Source organism: Scyliorhinus canicula, chromosome 4 (assembly GCF_902713615.1).
Source record: "Scyliorhinus canicula chromosome 4, sScyCan1.1, whole genome shotgun sequence".
NCBI lineage: Eukaryota > Metazoa > Chordata > Chondrichthyes > Carcharhiniformes > Scyliorhinidae > Scyliorhinus > Scyliorhinus canicula.
The window spans coordinates 203,943,846-203,962,948 of NC_052149.1; the positions used below are offsets into that span (position 1 = coordinate 203,943,846).

At 47.0% G+C, this 19,103-nt stretch overlaps 1 protein-coding gene across 14 annotated transcripts in view; it reads right to left on the reverse strand.

Moving 5' to 3' along the window:
* LOC119965324 (rap guanine nucleotide exchange factor 6-like) overlaps nt 1-19,103 on the reverse strand; it is a 498,093-nt gene that overhangs the window by 34,594 nt on the left and 444,396 nt on the right. For 11 of the 14 annotated variants that reach the window (XM_038795925.1, XM_038795922.1, XM_038795918.1 and 8 more), the window contains 2 exons: nt 11,748-11,871; nt 6,235-6,258 (listed from right to left, as the gene is read on the reverse strand). In XM_038795925.1, coding sequence (XP_038651853.1) covers nt 6,235-6,258; nt 11,748-11,871 — 148 coding nt within the window. The remainder of the gene's footprint in view (nt 1-6,234; nt 6,259-11,747; nt 11,872-19,103) is intronic. The other 3 variants (XM_038795924.1, XM_038795923.1, XM_038795921.1) reach the window with 1 other exon arrangement.

Consider the following 19,103-nt stretch of genomic DNA (forward strand, 5'->3'; position numbering starts at 1 on the left):
CAAAACCCTCATCCATGCTTTCAAATTCTTCAGAGGCATCATCACTTTCCATCTCTTGTAGCCTCTTCCAACCCCAAGAGTCATCATGACTTGTTCTGCTCTTCCAATCCGTCCACTCCATGGCCGGAATTCTCCCCTACCCGGCGGGGCGGGGGGTCCCGGCTTGTTGGAGTGGCGTGAACCACTCTGGCGTTGGGCTGCCCCAAAGGTGCGGACGTCTCCACCAGCTGGCGTGAATGGCCTTTGGCGCCATGCCAGCCGGTGCTGAAAGGACTTCACCGGCTGGCGTAAGTCCACGCACGCGTCGGAGCGTCAGCTGACATCATACTGGCGCATGGGCAGGAAAGGGGGTCTCTTCCGCCTCCGCCATGGTGAAGACCATGACGAAGGCGGAAGAAAAATAGTGCCCCCACGGCACAGGCCCGCCCGCCAATCGGTGGGCCGCGATCGCAGGCCAGGCCACCGTGGGGGGGGGGAGACGGACCCCCCCCCCCCCCCCCCCCCCCGGTCAGATCACCCCGTGCCTCCCCCAGGACCCCGGCGCCCACCCGCACCGCCAATCCCGCCGGTAAGGTAGGTGGTTTAATCCACGCCGGCGGGAGAGGCTGGTCAGCGGTGGGACTTCGGCCCATTGCAGGCTGGAGAATCGCCGCGGGGGAGGGGTCGGAGAATCCCGCCCCATATTCTGATTTGAATTGTTCCACCACTGGTGGCAATTCCTTCAGCTGTCTAGGCCTTAAGCTCTGGAATTCCCTCCTTAAACCTCTTTGTCTCTCCAACATGTGCCTTAAAACCCATGATGAAGCTTTTGGTCATCTGTGCTGCTATCTCCTACTATAATTTAGCTTTTAAATATGGTGCATTTGGGAGTAATGGGGCAGCAAAAAGCTAATGTAAATCAGATAATACAGTTTTTATTGATATTGTTAAACATGATAGGATGCTTTTATTATGATACATGTTTTATACAAAGGTAATTCAAGGGACCTTGTTACATGTAAATTATCCGTCATGTTTATCTGCATCTCAACTGAGTCTGAACTTGAAGAGTAATCCATTGCTTGTAAAATACTTTAGGACATTTTGGGACCACAATAAATAAAAGTAATTTTTTTCTGGTACTGGGATTTATTCAGAATCAAACTGACTGCTCTCACAACGAGACAAAAAGCATATGGTGTGGCCAAATTGGGAGAAACAAAAATCTTTTCTACTCCCACCCCCATTTTAGTTCCTGAACCTGGTACTTTTTAAATGTATATTTTGCTGCATCGCAGAAATGATTGGTTTAAACCATATTGCACTAACACTAACACTATTACAGTACAACTACTGGAAAAAAGTTATTTCCAACTTACTGTTTAAAAGTTCAACTGTACAAAGGCAAAAAGTCAATCCAATTTTCACAGAAAGGACATACTTGTACCAACACCATCAAATTTGTTAAACAATAGAACCGTCTAGTTGGACCATAATGAGCTAATATAATAATCCTTATTAGCGCAATTAGGCTAAGTTACTGTGAAAATCCCCTACCCCCATCATCCCGACCGAAATGCCCATCAGCACCACATCAGTCAGAAATCTGGCCAATAATACACAGCGATAATACACTGAGTCTTGATTAGTGTAGAGTGGAATTTCTGCCCCTCAAGGACAGGAAGTTCTGATTGAGAGAGCATCCGGTCAAGCAGTGCCAGAAGAGAGTAGTGGCCACTGCTGGGACTACAAGCAGCCCAAAGAAGAAGTGAAGATGGATACTAGACTTCAGTTTAATCCAGGGATTTTAGGTGGGCATGGCTGGGAGACCAAAGTGAGGAGAGGATGGGAGACTTGGGTGGTTAGAGAGATGAGGGAGGGAAGATCAAGGACAAATTTTGGAGAAAGGGTGCAATGAGCATAGGTGACTTCTCTCAAAGGACGTATACCCGCTTCCAGCCTATTAGCAGTTCATGCAGGGAAGGCTGTTCACCATGCACCTGCAAACTGAAAAATAGTGGCAAAAGTTGAATGAGTGGAAAGTGGAAGGTCTTTAAATGAGTTAATTGTCTATTTAACGGTCTTACCCGTGCCCTGTAATATTGTGATGATTTGAACGTGGCGGGGGAGGTGGAGGGGGGGAGGGGAGGTGGCAGGCTGGCAATCCATCCCTTCCCTTTAAATATGCTTGTGATGGGCTATAAAATTCACCACCATGTTTATAAGACACTGAATTATAGACCAATAGAAATTTGCAGTATGGGAGAAGATGATTCAGCCAAACATGTCTGCATCAGCAACCATTCGGCCTAGTGTCACTTTTCAGCTTTTATGAAAATGAAAAAATGGAAATCGCTTATTGTCACGAGTAGGCTTCAATAAAGTTACTGTGAAAAGCCCTTAATCGCCACATTCCGGCGCCTGTCCGGGGAGGCTGGTACGGGAATCGAACCATGCTGCTGGCCTGCTTGGTAAGCCAGCGATTTAGCCTAGTGAGCTAAACCAGCCCCTTTAGTCCACAGCTTTAAAGGTTACAGAACTTCGAAGTGCATATTCAAGTGCATTGTAAATGTGATGAAAGTTTCTGCCTCTACCACCTTTTCAGACAGTGAGTTCTGGATCCCCACCACTCTCGAGTGAAAGAAAATCTCCTAGAACCTTCTCTAAACCTCCCATCTCATCCTAAATCTATGCCCCCTGGTGACAGACGTCAGGGAAATAGGGCATTCCCATCTACCCTAAGTAGACACCACGTAACTTTCTACATTTCAATAAAGTTTCCCCTCAGCCTCCTCTGTTCCAAATAAAATAACCTATCCAATCTTTCATCATAACTAAAATTCTCCAGTCCAAGGATTAACCTCGTAAATCTCTTTGTTCTCTCTGGAGTGCAATCACATCTTTTTTATAGTGCAGTGTACAGAACAACTAGTGTTTTATACAATTCCAGCACAACCGTCCTGCACTTATATTCTATGCCTTGACTAATAAAGGTGAGTAACCCATATGCCTTCTTGATCACTTCATCTATCTATCCAGCACCTTCAGGGATCTGCAGACATGCACTGTAAGAAAACCTCGGTAAAGCCTTTGTCACATAAATTTTTTTCCTCAATCCACCTACCCTACACATCTTTGGGTTTTGGGGGTGAGACCCACGCAGACAGGGAGAAATTGGGCAAACTCCATACGGGCAGTGACCCGGGGCCGGGATCGACCCCGGATCCTCTGCGCCGTGAGGCAGCAGCTCTAACCACTGTGCCACCCTCTTTGTCACCTTCAGACTTAATTACTCGCATGCTCTCTTTGATGGCTTTCCATCAACCACCCTCCTTAAACTTCAGCTAATCCAAAACTCTGCTGTTTATATTCTAGCCTGTGATAGGAAATCAAAGATAGTTTTAAGTGACTTATACTTGTATTGGTAAACATTAGAAATAAGGTATAGGTTTAGGTGGATTCAATATCATATTTCTGTGCCTGGAAAGGACTTATAGTTAGATTCAAGCTGGACAACGGTGTTTGTGTGTGTGTGGGTTAAGTTCCAACTGTGAGAGAAGGAGCTGTGGCATGAAGAGTAAATAAAGTTGCTTGACAACTAGAGGCCCTTGTTAGGGACAAACTTCTTTTTGTTCTTTAGCTTTAACTGGAAGTCAGGTCAGTTAGTGCTGATAGACCATTGGAGAAGGAACATATCCCACAGTTCTGCGAACAGCAGTTAGAGACAGGGAGAGCGAGAGAAAGTACCATAGCTCAGCTCAAAGCAGTAAAGCAGCAAGAAACCAAGCTCCAAAGGAAAGAAAGGACATTTGGTTCTAGATACCTGGAAATAGAACAGGATAATGTTTATGGGCAGCACAGACAAAGCTGAGAAGGGATCGGCTAATGAGAAGTTAAGTTCCTAAAGGTTTCTAACGTAATCCTAAACATTTCGAAATAATCCTCAAGTTTGGAATATCTTAGTACAGTCTGAAAAACAAAATTTAAAGTAATCGGGAAGACAGTAATGAAATTAAATGAAATGAAAATCGCTTATTGTCACGAGTAGGCTTCAATGAAGTTACTGTGAAAAGCCCCTAGTCGCCACATTCCGGCGCCTGTCCGGGGAGGCTGGTACGGGAATCAAACCGTGCTGCTGGCCTGCTTTAAAAGCCAGCAATTTAGCCCAGTGTGCTAAACCAGTATTGCTGGATATCAGAGTTTTTGTTCAAAGTGGAAGTCAGTCGAGACTAAGAATTCCTATAAGGGGTTGGTGTAAAACCTGGAGTGGATTCGTTGGCGGAGGTGTAGCAGAAGTTCTGTTTAAAAGTCCTTTGAAAAATGTGGAGTACATTTCACAATGCAATCTGCAAATGGGAAAGCTTTATTGCAAGAGAAGATTTTAAAATGTGCTTTTGGAAGAAAAACTTGGAAATTCTCATGTGACAATCATCTGGGAAGATTCCGAGGGGAAATCCACAGACACTAACTTGGGTCGAGACTGGAGCATGTGGTTTGACTGTACTTTCAAATGTACTCACTCATCTGTGTTGTCTTAAAACATATGTATATTTGTTAACATAAAAGGGAGGTGGAAAAGGGATATTGTATTATGATCCAATATTTCATGTTTAATATTTTTTTAAAATTATTGTGAAAACTAATTGGCAGTCCTGTGACTGTTCCTCCACACGCTGATTTTAAAAAGTAGAAATTACAGCTTTTTGAGGGAGGGTTTCATTCTGGGATCTTCCCGTCCAGTTAGGACATAAGTGGGACCGTACCACCTGCACCAAGTTTCTTCACCGCTGTCCTTTTTGACTTCCATTCACTCCTCACCCGCCACTGTGTTCAAATCCCTCTAAGGCCTTGTCCCACCCCATCTCTTGCAACTAATTAATCCAAATGGAATTGAAAAACAGCTCCTCCACTCCCACTGTTCTTTCCACTTCCACCTGTAAATTCAAAGCTCTATATAAATGCAAGTGGTCATTTATGTTGCAGACAATTTGAACTTTGTACTTAGTTAACACGCTCCCTATTTTAATGTTAACTGACTTTAAATAGAAATTTCAGATTGGAAACAAAGATAGCTAAGGTGGAAAATGGTCATAATAATAATCTTTATTGTCACAAGTAGTTTTACATTAACGCTGCAATGAAGTTTTGTGAAAAGCCCCTAGTCGCCACACTCCGGCGCCTGTTCGGGTAGAAGGAGAATTCAGAATGTCCAATTCACATAACACGTCTTTCGGGATTTGTGGGAGGAAACCGGAGCACCCGTAGGAAACCCACGCAGACCATGGGAGAACATGCAGACTCCGCACAGATAGTAACCCAAGCCGGGAATCGAACCTGGCACAGTGGTGCTGTGAAGCAACACTGCTAACCACTGTGCTACCATGCCGCCCACATATGGCAATAACGTTAATAATAATAATCACTAATTGTCACAAGTAGGCTTTAATGAGGTTACTGTGAAAAGCCCCTAGCCGCCACATTCCGGCGCCTGTTCGGGGAGGCTGGTATGGAACTGAACTCGCGCTACTGGCTTTGTTCTGCATTACAAACCAGCTGTTTAGCCCATTGTGCTAAACCAGCCCCGAAATTTAGAGTACCCAATTCATTTTTCCAATTAAGGGGCAATTTAGCGTGGCCAATCCACCTAACCCGCACATCTTTGGATTGTGGGGGTGAAACCACACAGACATGGGGAGAATGTGCAAACTCTACGCTGACAGTGACCCAGGGACGGGATTCGAACCCGGGTCCTCAGCGCCACAGTCCCAGTGCTATCCACTGGGCCACGTGCCGCCCTGATAATAACACCCGTGGAATGTAATGAAAGGTTTCCTTTTAGTTAATTGAGCTAGACCTAACTTGGAAGTGTCGGTGGCAAAGAGTGTTAAAACATGTAGGTGTTATATTATCTGTCAGTAATATTATTGAGAAGCACACCATTCACCAAATAGATATTCACTTACAAGATAAATAATATCTAAACTCAGCTGCAGCTTTACTATTTTTCTTATTTACTAAAAACAGTTTGTACAGTTTGTAAAGAAATGCATGCAATTTTCCCATCTGTAAACGTTTTAATTGATGTAAGGTTGAGAAATATATTCTGGAAACATAACAGCAATATTGGGCTAAGGGGACAGTGGGTTGGGTATTATGTTACTGTGAGACATGCTGTGTTTCAGAGGGCAGGCAGTTGTGAGGAGATGCAGAGTTGTTATGTGCCAAGACCTCAGCACCTGTGTACAGATTACTTACCCCAAACTCCTCCATCTCTTCTTCCTGTAAGTGAGAGCCATGAACATTGAAGCATGTGTTCAGAGAGAAAGGTGGAAAAGATAATCCAGTTCAGAAGGTCAGGAGGATGAGGAAAAGAGTGTATTACACAGTAACAGAGGAGGATATAAAAGTAGCATCACGAGTCACAATATTATCACACCAAAACAATCTGAAATTTGTATTAGTTGTGTACTCTTGTCTTTAAATGAACACCAAAAGCTACTGCAGATGTGATGTCACGCATATTGGTGAAGTCTCATATCCTTGTTATATTAAAGATTGAAATACCATTATAGAAAAAAAATCTTTAGATGAGCACACAATGTTACATACATATACACCATGGCACCACCAGTAACTTACGTACCACCTATTTTCACATAAAAGTTCCTTAAGAAATGCAGGAAATGGCAATGCAAGGTTAGGGTGGATCATAGGCTACTTCAGATTCTGCAAAAGCATTTTTTGCTGTCGTAGTTCAATTTACTTTGGATTATTCTATGGCCCTTAAGCTTAAAACGATTTCCTTCAAGTGCAAGTACATTTCACTCAATTAACTTTGTAATCTAAATATAATTAAAGAATGAAGTCATCTAATTTATGGTGTATCTCTCACTGTCCAGTTTATGGTTTGAAACAACTGGTTTCAAGCTATTGAGCATCTGTTGCAGGATTCCCTACTTCCGCCACCACCCCTCCCCTTCTTACAACATCATAATTTGGACAATGGATTTTGGGTAGAATGGCCATTTAAGGCACCAAATGGGGAATAATCTTGAAATGTCGTCTGGATGGGAGGGGTTGGAAAACATTAGCCCCAAAAATCTAAGGTTTTGCCAGATTCCTGTGAAACTCTGCAGGCAGTCCAGCAGAACTCAGCAATTAACAGCGGGATCCTGGTTGCTGCAGCTACCCAGGCTGTATCCTACAGCTTTTGGGAACAACATTTCTGTTCTCAGGCTGCTTCTAACCAGTATTTCTGAAAGATAAATTTAAAGAAACTAACAAATAGAGGTACACCTTCCTTTATATAAAACATTTAAGGTAAGAATTTTAGCACATATGGGGCTGGTTTAGCAAAGTGGGCTAGACGGCTGGCTTGTAATGGAGAACAATGGCAACAGCGCGGGTTCAGTTCCCGTACCTGCCTCCCCGAACATGCGCCGGAATGTGGCGACTACGGGCGTTTCACAATAACTCCATTGAAGCCTACTTGTGACAATAAACGATTATTACTTGAATTATTATTACATTTCCTTTTGAAAGCCGATTCTCGATTATCTTTTTAAGTGGCTGATTGGGAAACTTGATTTGGTTCTTTGTTGCATGGATTTGTAGGGGAAGAGACAATCAGCTTTCAGCTGTGCCTAGCATGTAACATTCTTACACTGTTTCTTCATTTTAGAACATAGAACATAGAACAGTACAGCACAGAACAGGCCCTTCGGCCCTCAATGTTGTGCCGAGCCATCCACCCTATACCCGTAACCCAACAACCCCCCCCTTAACCTTACTTTTTTATTAGGACACTACGGGCAATTTAGCATGGCCAATCCACCTAAACCGCACATCTTTGGACTGTGGGAGGAAACCGGAGCACCCGGAGGAAACCCACGCACACAGGGGGAGGACGTGCAGACTCCACACAGACAGTGACCCAGCCGGGAATCGAACCTGGGACCCTGGAGCTGTGAAGCATTTATGCTAACCACCATGCTACCCTGCTGCCCTATGGTTATTCTATGGTTATTAGCAGGAGTTGTGTTAATTGAGACTGCCAGGTAGAAGTAGGCAATAAAGACGGTTGTTCAAGGCGTATACAAAGTTTGCTTTATCTCAGTGACAGTCCACAACTGAGAACTAAAAAAGAGCATCTACACACAAAATTAAAATTTAATTCTTCGATTCTGAACATTCCATACCCAAACATTTCTGCTCTCTATATGGATGCTGCCTCTCGAGCATTTTCTTCTTTTGTCTCATGGTTGGCATTCTGAATTATTAATTCATTTGGGATTAAGTTCAAAACCCTTTAGGATTATTCCCAGTTTTACAAGCATTTTGGGAGATAGCAGGTGTTTTTTCTCTTTTAATGGCAAATGCTGATGACATTGTAGTGGGACATCATCATATATGGTTGACTTAATCACCCTCTATAATGATTAAGTCTCTACCACCGTCAAACCAATTTTGATGGTAGTAGAGTCTATGCCAGACTCAGCAACTCCTCACCAGCAGCCTGCATTAATGAAGATCTCTACTAATGCAAACCTAACTCACCATTCACTCAAGATATCAGAGAGGAAAGTGTCAATGCCTTCAGGGGAGCAAGCAAGACAATTGACAAGAAAATAAACACAGGGACATAAAATTAATGAAAACAGCAAAGTTCACCTCATTCCATACTTGAGTCACACTTGAAGTCAGTCTACAGATGGATTTAGAAATGGCATCTCTAGTCACAGAAATACCTGCTTCCAATGGCATTGTAATTTCACCAACAAGGGGAAAATAGCCGTATCAATAAAAGAACAAGGGGACTACCACAAACCACCTGTTCCCCTTTACAGATCTCACACTCCTGCTGTACGATGTAACATCAGAAGTGTCAACTGCCCCCTGCTAATCAAAGGTCAATTGGATGCAGGCAGGCAGAAGTATACTATTCCACTAAGAAATTATTGGTTGGAACCAAAAAACATGTAGACACTGCATTTTGTATGTTTATACTGAATAAACACAGATACAAAATGGATGATTAATTTACTCTGAACTGATTGAAGTTTTTATGCATATTTCCGTAAGAGCATCTGAATATCAAATCTTTCTCTCCTGATTTATTTCTTAAATATGTACATTACTCAGGGGCTGGCCTTCCTTCAATTCATCTGGTAGGTTTCTGCTATTGTTTAAATTAAGCTAAAGTTGCTTACTTTAGTTTACTTGAACAGTACAAATAAAATAAAGGAGGTTAGACTGAAAAATGCCACTGTTTATTATTCTTTTTCTACTGTTTAAGCTTTGAAATTGGAGGTGCTGTCTTTCAGGCTGTTGAGCAACAAGCTCTTTGGCACATCACTCACTGTAGCAATTATCTTTAGAGCTGATTTCAGCTGCTTTTTATCTGATCCTATCTGTTGCCTATTCCTTGACTATTTTTAATAAACGGTACATTTATTTTAACTTGATAATTATTATTCAGTTTTGTAAGGAAGTTTGATATTTAAAATCTGAATGCATCAGCCCAAAAACAAGAATTATCAGGGTCAAAGAAGTAATTGTACCGTATGTAGCATCGAACACCATCACGTCAACATCTGTGAAAGTGCTACTTGGTCTCCAATTCACAAACATTTTCATTTTTAAAGTGAATCACACCTACTTTACATATTGGAAAGAGTCACCAGTTTCTCTTCCAACCTCCTTAAATGAAGACTCTTGCTAGATGGTGCTCAGGGAAATCAGCTGGCTTCTAATATCTGGATGGAGTCCAGATATTGTATGTTGGCTCTACGGACTACCATAGTTGAGCCCACTCCAATTGGTGAAATTTCTAATGTAAGTACCAGTGTTCACAAGCTTGCACAAGGTGTGCTGTTCTCTGTAACCTGAGCTGGCTACTTCACATTCAGTACTACATCCTCTGCTCACTAGCACTTTCATTTTAAACAGAAGCGTGTTTAGAACATAGAATTAATAGTTTTTCTGTCACCTTTGGGTGGAAAAGAGAAAAATTGTGCATTTAACTAGATTTATCTGGTTGATAAATCTTACTGTGATCAGCACAAAATCGCACAGCTTTCGAAACATATACAAACTAACTTTTTATAGGTCCTATAGCACATTCTAACATTTCCACGCATATAACTTCAATGCATTTAAAGCTTTTGTGATAACTATAGAAATGGGGTGGTACTAGGGGATTGGAGAGTGGCGAATGTTGTGCCCCTGTTCAAAAAAGGGAATAGGGATAACCCTGGGAATTACAGGCCAGTTAGTCTTACTTCGGTGGTAGGCAAAGTAATGGAAAGGGTACTGAGGGATAGGATTTCTGAGCATCTGGAAAGGCACTGCTTGATTAGGGGTAATCAGCATGGATTTGTGAGGGGTAGGTCTTGCCTCACAAGTCTTATTGAATTATTTGAGGAGGTGACCAAGCACGTGGATGAAGGTAAAGCAGTGGATGTAGTGTACATGGATTTTAGTAAGGCATTTGATAAGGTTCCCCATGGTAGGCTGACGCAGAAAGTAAGGAGGCATGGGATAATGGGAAATTTGGCCAGTTGGATAACGAACTGGCTAACCGATCGAAGTCAGAGAGTGGTGGTGGATGGCAAATATTCAGCCTGGAGCTCAGTTACCAGTGGCATACCACAGGGATCAGTTCTGGGTCTCTGCTGTCTGTGATTTTCATTAATGACTTGGATGAGGGAGGTGAAGGGTGGGTCAGTAAATCTGCAGACGATACGAAGATTGGTGGAGTTGTGGAGTGAGGAGGGAGGTTGTCGGCTGCAAAGAGACATAGATAGGATGCAGAGCTGGCCTGAGAAGTAGCAGATGGAGTTTAACCCTTAAAAGTGTGAGGTTGTCCATTTTGGAAGGACAAATATGAATGCGGAATACAGGGTTAACGGTAGGGTTCTTGGCAATGTGGAGGAGCAGAGAGATCTTGGGGTCCATGTTCATAGATCTTTGAAAGTTGCCACTCAAGTGGAGAGAGCTGTGAAGAAGGCCAATGGTGTGCTAGCGTTCATTAGCAGAGGGATTGAATTTAAGAGCCGTGCGGTGATGGTGCAGCTGTACAAAACCTTGGGCAGGCCTCATTTGAGTACTGTGTGCAGTTCTGGTCACCTCATTTTCGGAAGTATGTGGAAGCTTTGGAAAAGGTGCAAAGGAGATTTACCAGGATGTTGCCTGGAATGGAGAGAAGGTCTTACGGGGAAAGGTTGAGGGTGCTAGGCCTTTTCTCATTAGAACGGAGAAGGATGAGGGGCGACTTGATAGAGGTTTATAAGATGATCAAGGGAATAGATAGAGTAGACAGTCAGAGACTTTTTCCCTGGGTGGAACAAACCAATACAAGGGGACATAAATTTAAGGTGAATGGTGGAAGATATAGGGGGGGATGTCAGGGGTAGGTTCTTTATCCAGAGAGTAGTAGGAGCATGGAATGCACTGCCTGTGGAAGTAGTTGAGTCGGAAACATTAGGGACCTTCAAGCGGCTATTGGATAGGTACATGGATTACGGTAGGATGGGGTATAGATTAATTTGTTCTTAATCTAGGACAAAAGTTCGGCACAACATTGTGGGCCTAAGGGCCGGTTCTGTGCTGTATTTTTCTCTGTTCTATATGGAAAAAACAGGCAAATGATCCTTAAAACTACAAATGCACCAGGGAACATCTTCAGAATCTAGATTTCAAGAGAACACAATTCCCACAACAAAAACAGTCATGCATTAGCAGTAACTTGTTTCTTGATAGTCACTAACCTATTTCTGAACATAACAGCAGGATCCATGTTAACAGAGGTCATTCGTACAACGTGTCGAATCTCCTTTGCAATCATCCGCAGTTTCTCAAAGTTTGCCAAACCTTCCACTTTTGAATCATTTCCTTAGAAAGCAAAAGGGTGAAAAATTATGCTGCATTTAATTTCAGGATCCCTACTTTTACTCAGAATGCTCAAAGAACAAAAGCTGTTAAGAGCTTGTGCTGACAGTGTCAAAGACGACAATAATTTAAAGCCAATGCATTTCAGCAATGAATTCAGAGGATGTACACCAGGTTAGCAGCAGTCTCGCCTTCTATAATTCCATGGTGCCATTTTCTATCAAACATCAGGCAAAAATGTAGTCATTAAGTCAGAGAGCAGCTTCTAAAGCTCATGAAAAAGCAGTTATCAGCTTTTGCCAGAAAAAAGACAATCAGCAAATTTATATTACTAACTACAGTGAACAGCAAGAAAAAAAACATAGGTTTGCCATTGACTCCGGTTTTAAAGCACAAGCGCACTTTTAGGGTTGAGAGTCAACACTATGAATATTAAAGGAGATGGTAACTCTCATGATTGTCGCTGCGAATGTCTCGGAGATGCTAGATCTGGAAGTCAGTATTATGAATATTAAGGAAGTGGCAGTTCTTCGGGTCAGTGCTATGAATGTTAAAGAAGGTAGCAATTCTCCCAGCTAGCAATGTGAATGCACAGTTGTTCAGGTTTGCAGATTAAGGGGACTTCCGGTTGCGGTGATGCGAAGCTAAGCCGCACGTTCGGTGGCTCCCGCTATTTTCGGTCTTTTAAGGGCCCGTAGCAGTGCTGTTTGGACTTTGCCCCGTGTGGGAACACTTTTTCTAAGATTCTCCGCCGGTGGATGGCCTGGACTAGGAGTGGAGCGATCAAAAAATCGGCTTTGGAGCAGAGAAAGGTGCAAGGCAGGAAAAGCAAGATGGCAGCGGGCGGGGAAGCAGCAGCGTGGCAGGAAGAGCTGCTTCAGCGCTCCTTCAAGGAGCTGAAGGCAGAGATTCTGGAACCGTTTAAGGCCTCCCTGGACAAGCTCATGGCGACCCAGACGGCTCAGGGTGCAGAGATCCGAGAGCTTCAACAAAAGGCCTCAGAGAGTGAGGATGAACTCCTGGGCCTGGCGGTGAAGGTGGAGTCGCACGAGGCGCTCCATAAGAAGTGGTCAGCGAGGATGGAGGAGATGGAGAACCGGGCCCGTCGGAAGAACCTGCGGATTCTGGGCCTCCCAGAAGGACTTTCGGGGCCTTTGTGGCTATGATGCTGAACACTAATGGGTGCGAGGTCGTTCCAGGGACCCTTGGAGCTGGAGGGTGCCCATCGGGTGCTGCTGCGGAAGCCCAGGCCAAGCGAGCCGCCTCGGGCGGTGCTGGTTCGTTTTCACCGCTTTGTCGACTGTGAGTGTGTGCTGCGATGGGCGAAGAAGGAGAGGAGTAGCAAGTGGGAGAATACGGAGATCCGGATCTACCAGAACTGAAGTGCGGAGGTGGCAAAGAGAACGGCTGGGTTTAACCGGGCGAAGGCAGTGCTCCACAAGAAGGGGGTCAAGTTTGGCCTGTTACAGCCGGCATGCCTGTGGGTCACGTATAAAGACCGCCAGCTCTATTTTGACTCCCCGGAGGCCTGGACTTTCGTCCAGGCAGAGAAGCTGGACTTGAACTGAGGACTGGGGAACGTTGTACACAGCCCGGAGGCTTTGTCCTCCTTGGTACCCTTTCGCTTTATCAGTTCTATTGGATGATGTTTTTTGCTGTTCTGCTTTTTTGCTTTTTGGGACTGTTATCTGTTTACTTGGGTGTTTTGTTATGTTTGGATTTTTATTGTTTTTCAACTGGTTGAGAGTTTGGGTGGGGTTCGCGGTCCTATTGGGTCATGTGCCCGTCTTTTCCCACGTTTTGGGTCGGGGGCGGGGCTTGGGATGGAAGCGTGGACTTCTCTCCCGCGCTGGAGGGCGGGGGCGGCACTGGGGGGATGGTTGTGTGGCACTGGGGAGGGTCATTGGGGTGGCGGGAGCAGCCGCGGTAAGGAGTCGGCTGACTTACGGAAGTACAATGGAAGGGGTTACGCAGCTAGTGGGGGCCCTAGCTTGGGGGGGGGGGGGGGGGGGTGGGAGGTTTGGGGGGGGGGGGGGGGGGGGGGAAGAGGGGGGAGGTACCAGGTTGCTGCTGGAATGGCCGAGAAGGAGCTGGAGCGTGTAGAGGGGGTCGGGATGGGGGTCTATCGCTGTGCGGAACGGGCTGAGCGGGGGGCGCGGGCACGTGGCGGATTACGGTAGGGTGATAGGGTGATGGCTAGTCAACGGGGGAGGGGGGTAGGTGGCCCCCTGATCCGGCTGAGCACCTGGAATGTGAGGGGACTGAATGGGCCGATCAAACGGGCCCGCGTGTTTGCGCACCTGAAGGGGCTGAAGGCGGATGTGACCATGCTTCAGGAGACGCACCTGAAGGTGGCGGATCAGGTTAGGTTGAGGAAGGGATGGGTGGGCCAAGTGTTTCATTCGGGGTTAGATGTAAAAAATCGGGGGGGTGGCGATCCGGGAAGAGGGTGTCGTTTGAGGTGTCGAATGTGATGGCTGACAGTGGCGGGAGGTATGTGATGGTGAGCGGCAAGCTGCAAGGGGAGCGGGTGGGCTGGTCAATGTATATGCCCCGAATTGGGACGATGCGGATTTCATGCGGCGCATGTTGGGCCGGATTCCAGATTTGGAGGCGGGGGACCTGATAATGGGGGGGGGGGGATTTCAACACGGTGCTGGATCCGCCACTGGATCGATCCAGTTCCAGGACAGGTAGGAGGCCAGCGGCGGTTAAGGTGTTGAGGGGGTTTATGGACCAGATGGGAGGGGTGGATCCATGGAGGTTTGCGAGGCCGAGGGCCAGGGAATTTTCATACTTCTCCCATGTACATAAGGCCTATTCTCGGATTGATTTTTTCGTTACGAGTAGGGCGCTGATTGCGAGGGTGGAAGATGCTGAGTATTCGGCGATAGCCATTTCTGACCATGCCCGCACTGGGTGGACCTCGAGCTGGGGGAGGAGAGAGACCAGCGCCCGCTTTGGCGCTTGGAGGTGGGGATGCTGGCAGACGAGGAGGTGGGGGGATGAATCGAGAGGTATCTGGAGGTCAACGACAATGGGGAGGTCCGAGTGGGGACGGTCTGGGAGGCGCTGAAGGCGGTGGTTCGGGGGGAGTTGATCTCCATTCGAGCCCACAGGGAGAGAACGGAGCGGAGAGAGAGGGAGAGATTGGTGGGGGAGATGGTGAGGGTGGACAGGAGATACGCGGAGGCCCCGGAGGAGGGATTGCTGAGGGAGCGGCGCAGCCTCCAGGCTGAGTTCGACTTGTTGACCACCAGAAAGGCGGAAGCTCAGTGGAGGAAGGCACAGGGTGCGGTGTATGAATATGGGGAGAAGGCGAGCAGGATGCTGGCACACCAGCTCCGTAAGTGGGATGCGGCTAGGGAGATTGGTGGAGTTAAGGATCGGGGAGGAAATGTGGTGCGAAGGGGGGTAGACATTAATGGGGTCTTTAGAGACTTTTATGAGAAACTGTATCGGTCCGAACCTCCAGCGGAGGAGGGGGGGATGGGGCGCTTTTTGGTCCGGCTGAGATTCCTGAGGTTGGAGGGGGGACAGGTGGAGGGGCTGTGGGCACCAGTTGAGCTGGAGGAGCTGGTCAAAGGGATAGGGAACATGCAGTCGGGGAAGGGGCCGGATGGGTTCCCGGTTGAATTTTACAAGATGTATGTAGACCTGTTGGGCCCCCTGTTGGTTAGGACCTTTAACGAGGCAAGGACAGGGGGGGCTTTGCCCCCGACGATGTCTCGGGCGCTGATCTCCTTGATTCTTAAGCGGGATAAGGATCCCCTGCAGTGTGGATCATACAGGCCGATTCTCACTCTTGAATGTGGACGCCAGGTTGTTGCCAAGGATCTTAGCCACGAGGATAGAGGACCGTGTGCCACAGGTTATCCACGAGGATCAAACGGGGTTCGTGAAGGGGAGGCAGCTGAACACTAATATACGGAGGCTCTTGAACGTTATAATGATGCCAGCGGTAGAAGGGGAGGCGGAGATAGTGGTGGCGCTGGACGCGGAGAAGGCCTTTCATAGGGTTGAGTGGGGGTACTTGTGGGAGGTGCTGGAAAGGTTCGGGTTTTGGGAGGGGTTTGTCAGTTGGGTGAGGCTGTTATATGAGGCCCCGATGGCGAGCTGGCAATTGAACCCCTGGCTATGGCGATGAGGGAGTCGGGGAATTGGAGGGGGCTGGTCCGGGGTGGGGAGGAGCACAGAGTGTCGCTCTATGCGGATGCCCTATTGTTGTATGTGGCGGACCCGGTGGGGGGAATGCCGGAGGTGATGGGGTTTCTCCGGGAATTTGGGGATTTCTCAGGGTATAAGCTCAACTTTGGGAAGAGCGAGCTGTTTGTGGTACACCCGGGGGATCAGGAGGGGGGGATTGGTAGGCTCCCACTGAAAAGGTTGGAGAGGAGCTTCAGGTACTTGGGGGTTCAGGTGGCCAGGAGCTGGGGGGCCTTGCACAAGCTAAACCTCACAAGGCTGGTGGAGCAAATGGAGGAGGGGTTTAAGAGGTGGGACATGCTGCCGCTGTCTCTGGCGGGTAGGGTGCAGTCAGTCAAGATGACGGTGCTCCCGATATTTCTGTTCCTGTTCCAGTGCCTCCCCATCCTTTTCCCGAAGGCCTTTTTCAGGCGGGTTAACAGGAGCATTACCGGGTTTGTGTAGGCACACGGGACCCCGAGGGCGAGAAGGGTGTTCTTGGAGCGGGGCAGGGATAGGGGGAGGCTGGCGCTGTCCAGCCTCTGTGGGTACTATTTGGCTGCCAACGCAGCAATGGTGCGTAAGTGGGTGATGGAGGGGGAGGGGGCAGCATGGAAGAGGATGGAGAAGGCGTCCTGTGTGGGCACGAACCTGGAGGCGCTGGTAACGGCGCCGCTGCCGCTCCCTCCAAAGTGGTATACCACGAGCCCGGTGGTGGTGGCTGCCCTCAAAATTTGGGGGCAGTGGAGGCGTCACAGGGGGGAGGTGGGGGCCTCGATGGGGTCCCCGATACGGGGGAACCACCGGTTTGTTCCGGGGAGAATTGATGGCGAGTTCCTGAGTTGGCACAGGGCAGGTGTCAGGAGATTGGGGGACCTGCTTATAGAAGGGAAGTTCGCGGGCCTGGGTGAGCTGGAAGGGAAGTTCGGGCTCCCCCCCGGGGAACACCTTTAGGTACATGCAGGTAAGGGCATTTGTCAGGCGGCAGGTGGCGGAGTTCCCTCTGCTGCCGCCGCATGGGATCCAGGACAGGGTGCTTTCAAGGGTGTGGGTTGGAGAGGGCAGGATCTCGGCAGCGTACCAAGTGATGCAGGAGATGGACTAGGTCTCGGTCGAGGAGCTGAAGGGTAAATGGGAGGAGGAGCTGGGTGAGGAGATAGAGGAGGGGACGTGGGCGGACGCCCTGGGGAGGGTGAACTCCTCCTCTTCTTGTGTGAGGCTTGGCCTCATACAGTTTAAGGTGCTGCATAGGGCTCACATGACCGGGACAAGAATGAGCTGGTTCTTTGAGAATGAGGACAGGTGTATTAGGTGCTCAGGTAGCCCAGCAAATCATGCCCATATGTTCTGGGCATGCCCAGCACTGGGGGAATTTTGGAAGGGCGTAGCAAGGACGCTGCCGAGGGTGGTAGGATCCAGGGTCGATCCGGGCTGGGGGCTCACAATATTTGGGGTTGCAGTGGAGCCGGCAGTGCAGGAGGCGTAAGAGGCCGGCATTCTGGCCTTTGCGTCCCTAGTAGCCCGGTGAAGGATTCTTCTTCGGTGGAAGGATGCGAGGCCCCAGAGCGTGGAGGCCTGGGTCAACGGTATGGCAGGGTTTATTAAATTAGAGAAGGTGAAATTTGCCCTAAGGGGGTCGGTGCAGGGGTTTTTCAGGAGGCGGCAACCATTTCTGGATTTCCTGGCAGAACGATAGGAGAAGGCCAGTAGCAGCAGCAACCCAGGTGGGGGGGGGGGGGGGGGGGGGGGGGGGGTTGTTTCTTTGTTTTGGACTGAAGGGACGTGCATAGTTGTTCTGTGCTAATGACGGGCGCTATTTGTTTCTTCTTTTGTGTATACACGGCGGGGGGGTTCTGTCCTTTCTGTTGAAGGGACGGGCAGTTGTTTTGTGCGAATGACGGGTGTTCATTTATCTCTTCCTTTGTGTATGCACCCGGGGGGGGGGGGGGGGGGGGGGGTTGTTTTTTTCTGTTCTTTGTAATTTTTTCTTTTTGTTGTTGATATTTTGTGGAAATTTGAATAAAAATTATTTTTTTTTTAAAAAAGGTTTGCAGATTAATCACACTGACAACAATGGAACTAGATTCACTATGAGGGGATGTTTTTAACTGGCATTACCATCACCTGTTCCTCAGATTGTTAAAGTAGAGGGTACACAGAATTCCATACAAAGTTTTTACTCAGTTCTTTAAAACTGGGCCGGTTGGGTAAAATTGGTGGATACAGTTAAAATAAAGGACCTCCCTTTTAAGACAGGCGAGAAGAAATATTTTTTCTCAAACATCATGATTTTTTGGAACTCTCTTTTCCAGGAAGTGGTGAAGTGAGGTTGGATCAACGTATAGTTTAAAGTCAGAGATCGCTAGATTCTTGACTAATTAGGGAGTCAAATGTTATTGGGGGTAGTCGGAATGTGGTGTTGAGGCCACAATCAGATCAGCTATGATAAATAATGAATGGTGAGCAGTTCGAGGGCTCAAATGGCCTACTACAGACCATCATATTATGTTACATGTAACATGTGATGGCATGATATAGGTGAAAATATGTTAGACATGAACGTTTTAAAAGACTGAACAAATAAATAACCAACTTCTCTTTTATATTGGCCCAAATGGTTACAAAGGAATTGATACGGATCACCCAGTATCAACTATTAGTTGCTGCATATCTACCTGCACCATCTATGTTTTTTAAAATTTAAGAGTACCCAATTCATTTTTTCCAATTAAGGCGCAATTTAGCGTGGCCAATCCACCTAACCCGCACATCTTTGGGTCGTGGGGGTAAAACCCACGCAGACATGGGGAGAATGTGCAACCTCCACACTGACAGTGATCCAGGGCCGGGATTCGAACCCGGGTCCTCAGCACCACAGTCCCAGTGCTATCCACTGCGCCACATGCCGCTCTAACCTGCACCATCTATTAGGTTCTTGAATTACTCTAAAATCCCAATTCATGCAAGTGTTACGATCCTAATTCTTTTCATAAAAGAAAAATCTAAATATTATTACAGACTCCAAAACACTTTAGTACATTCAGGCTATT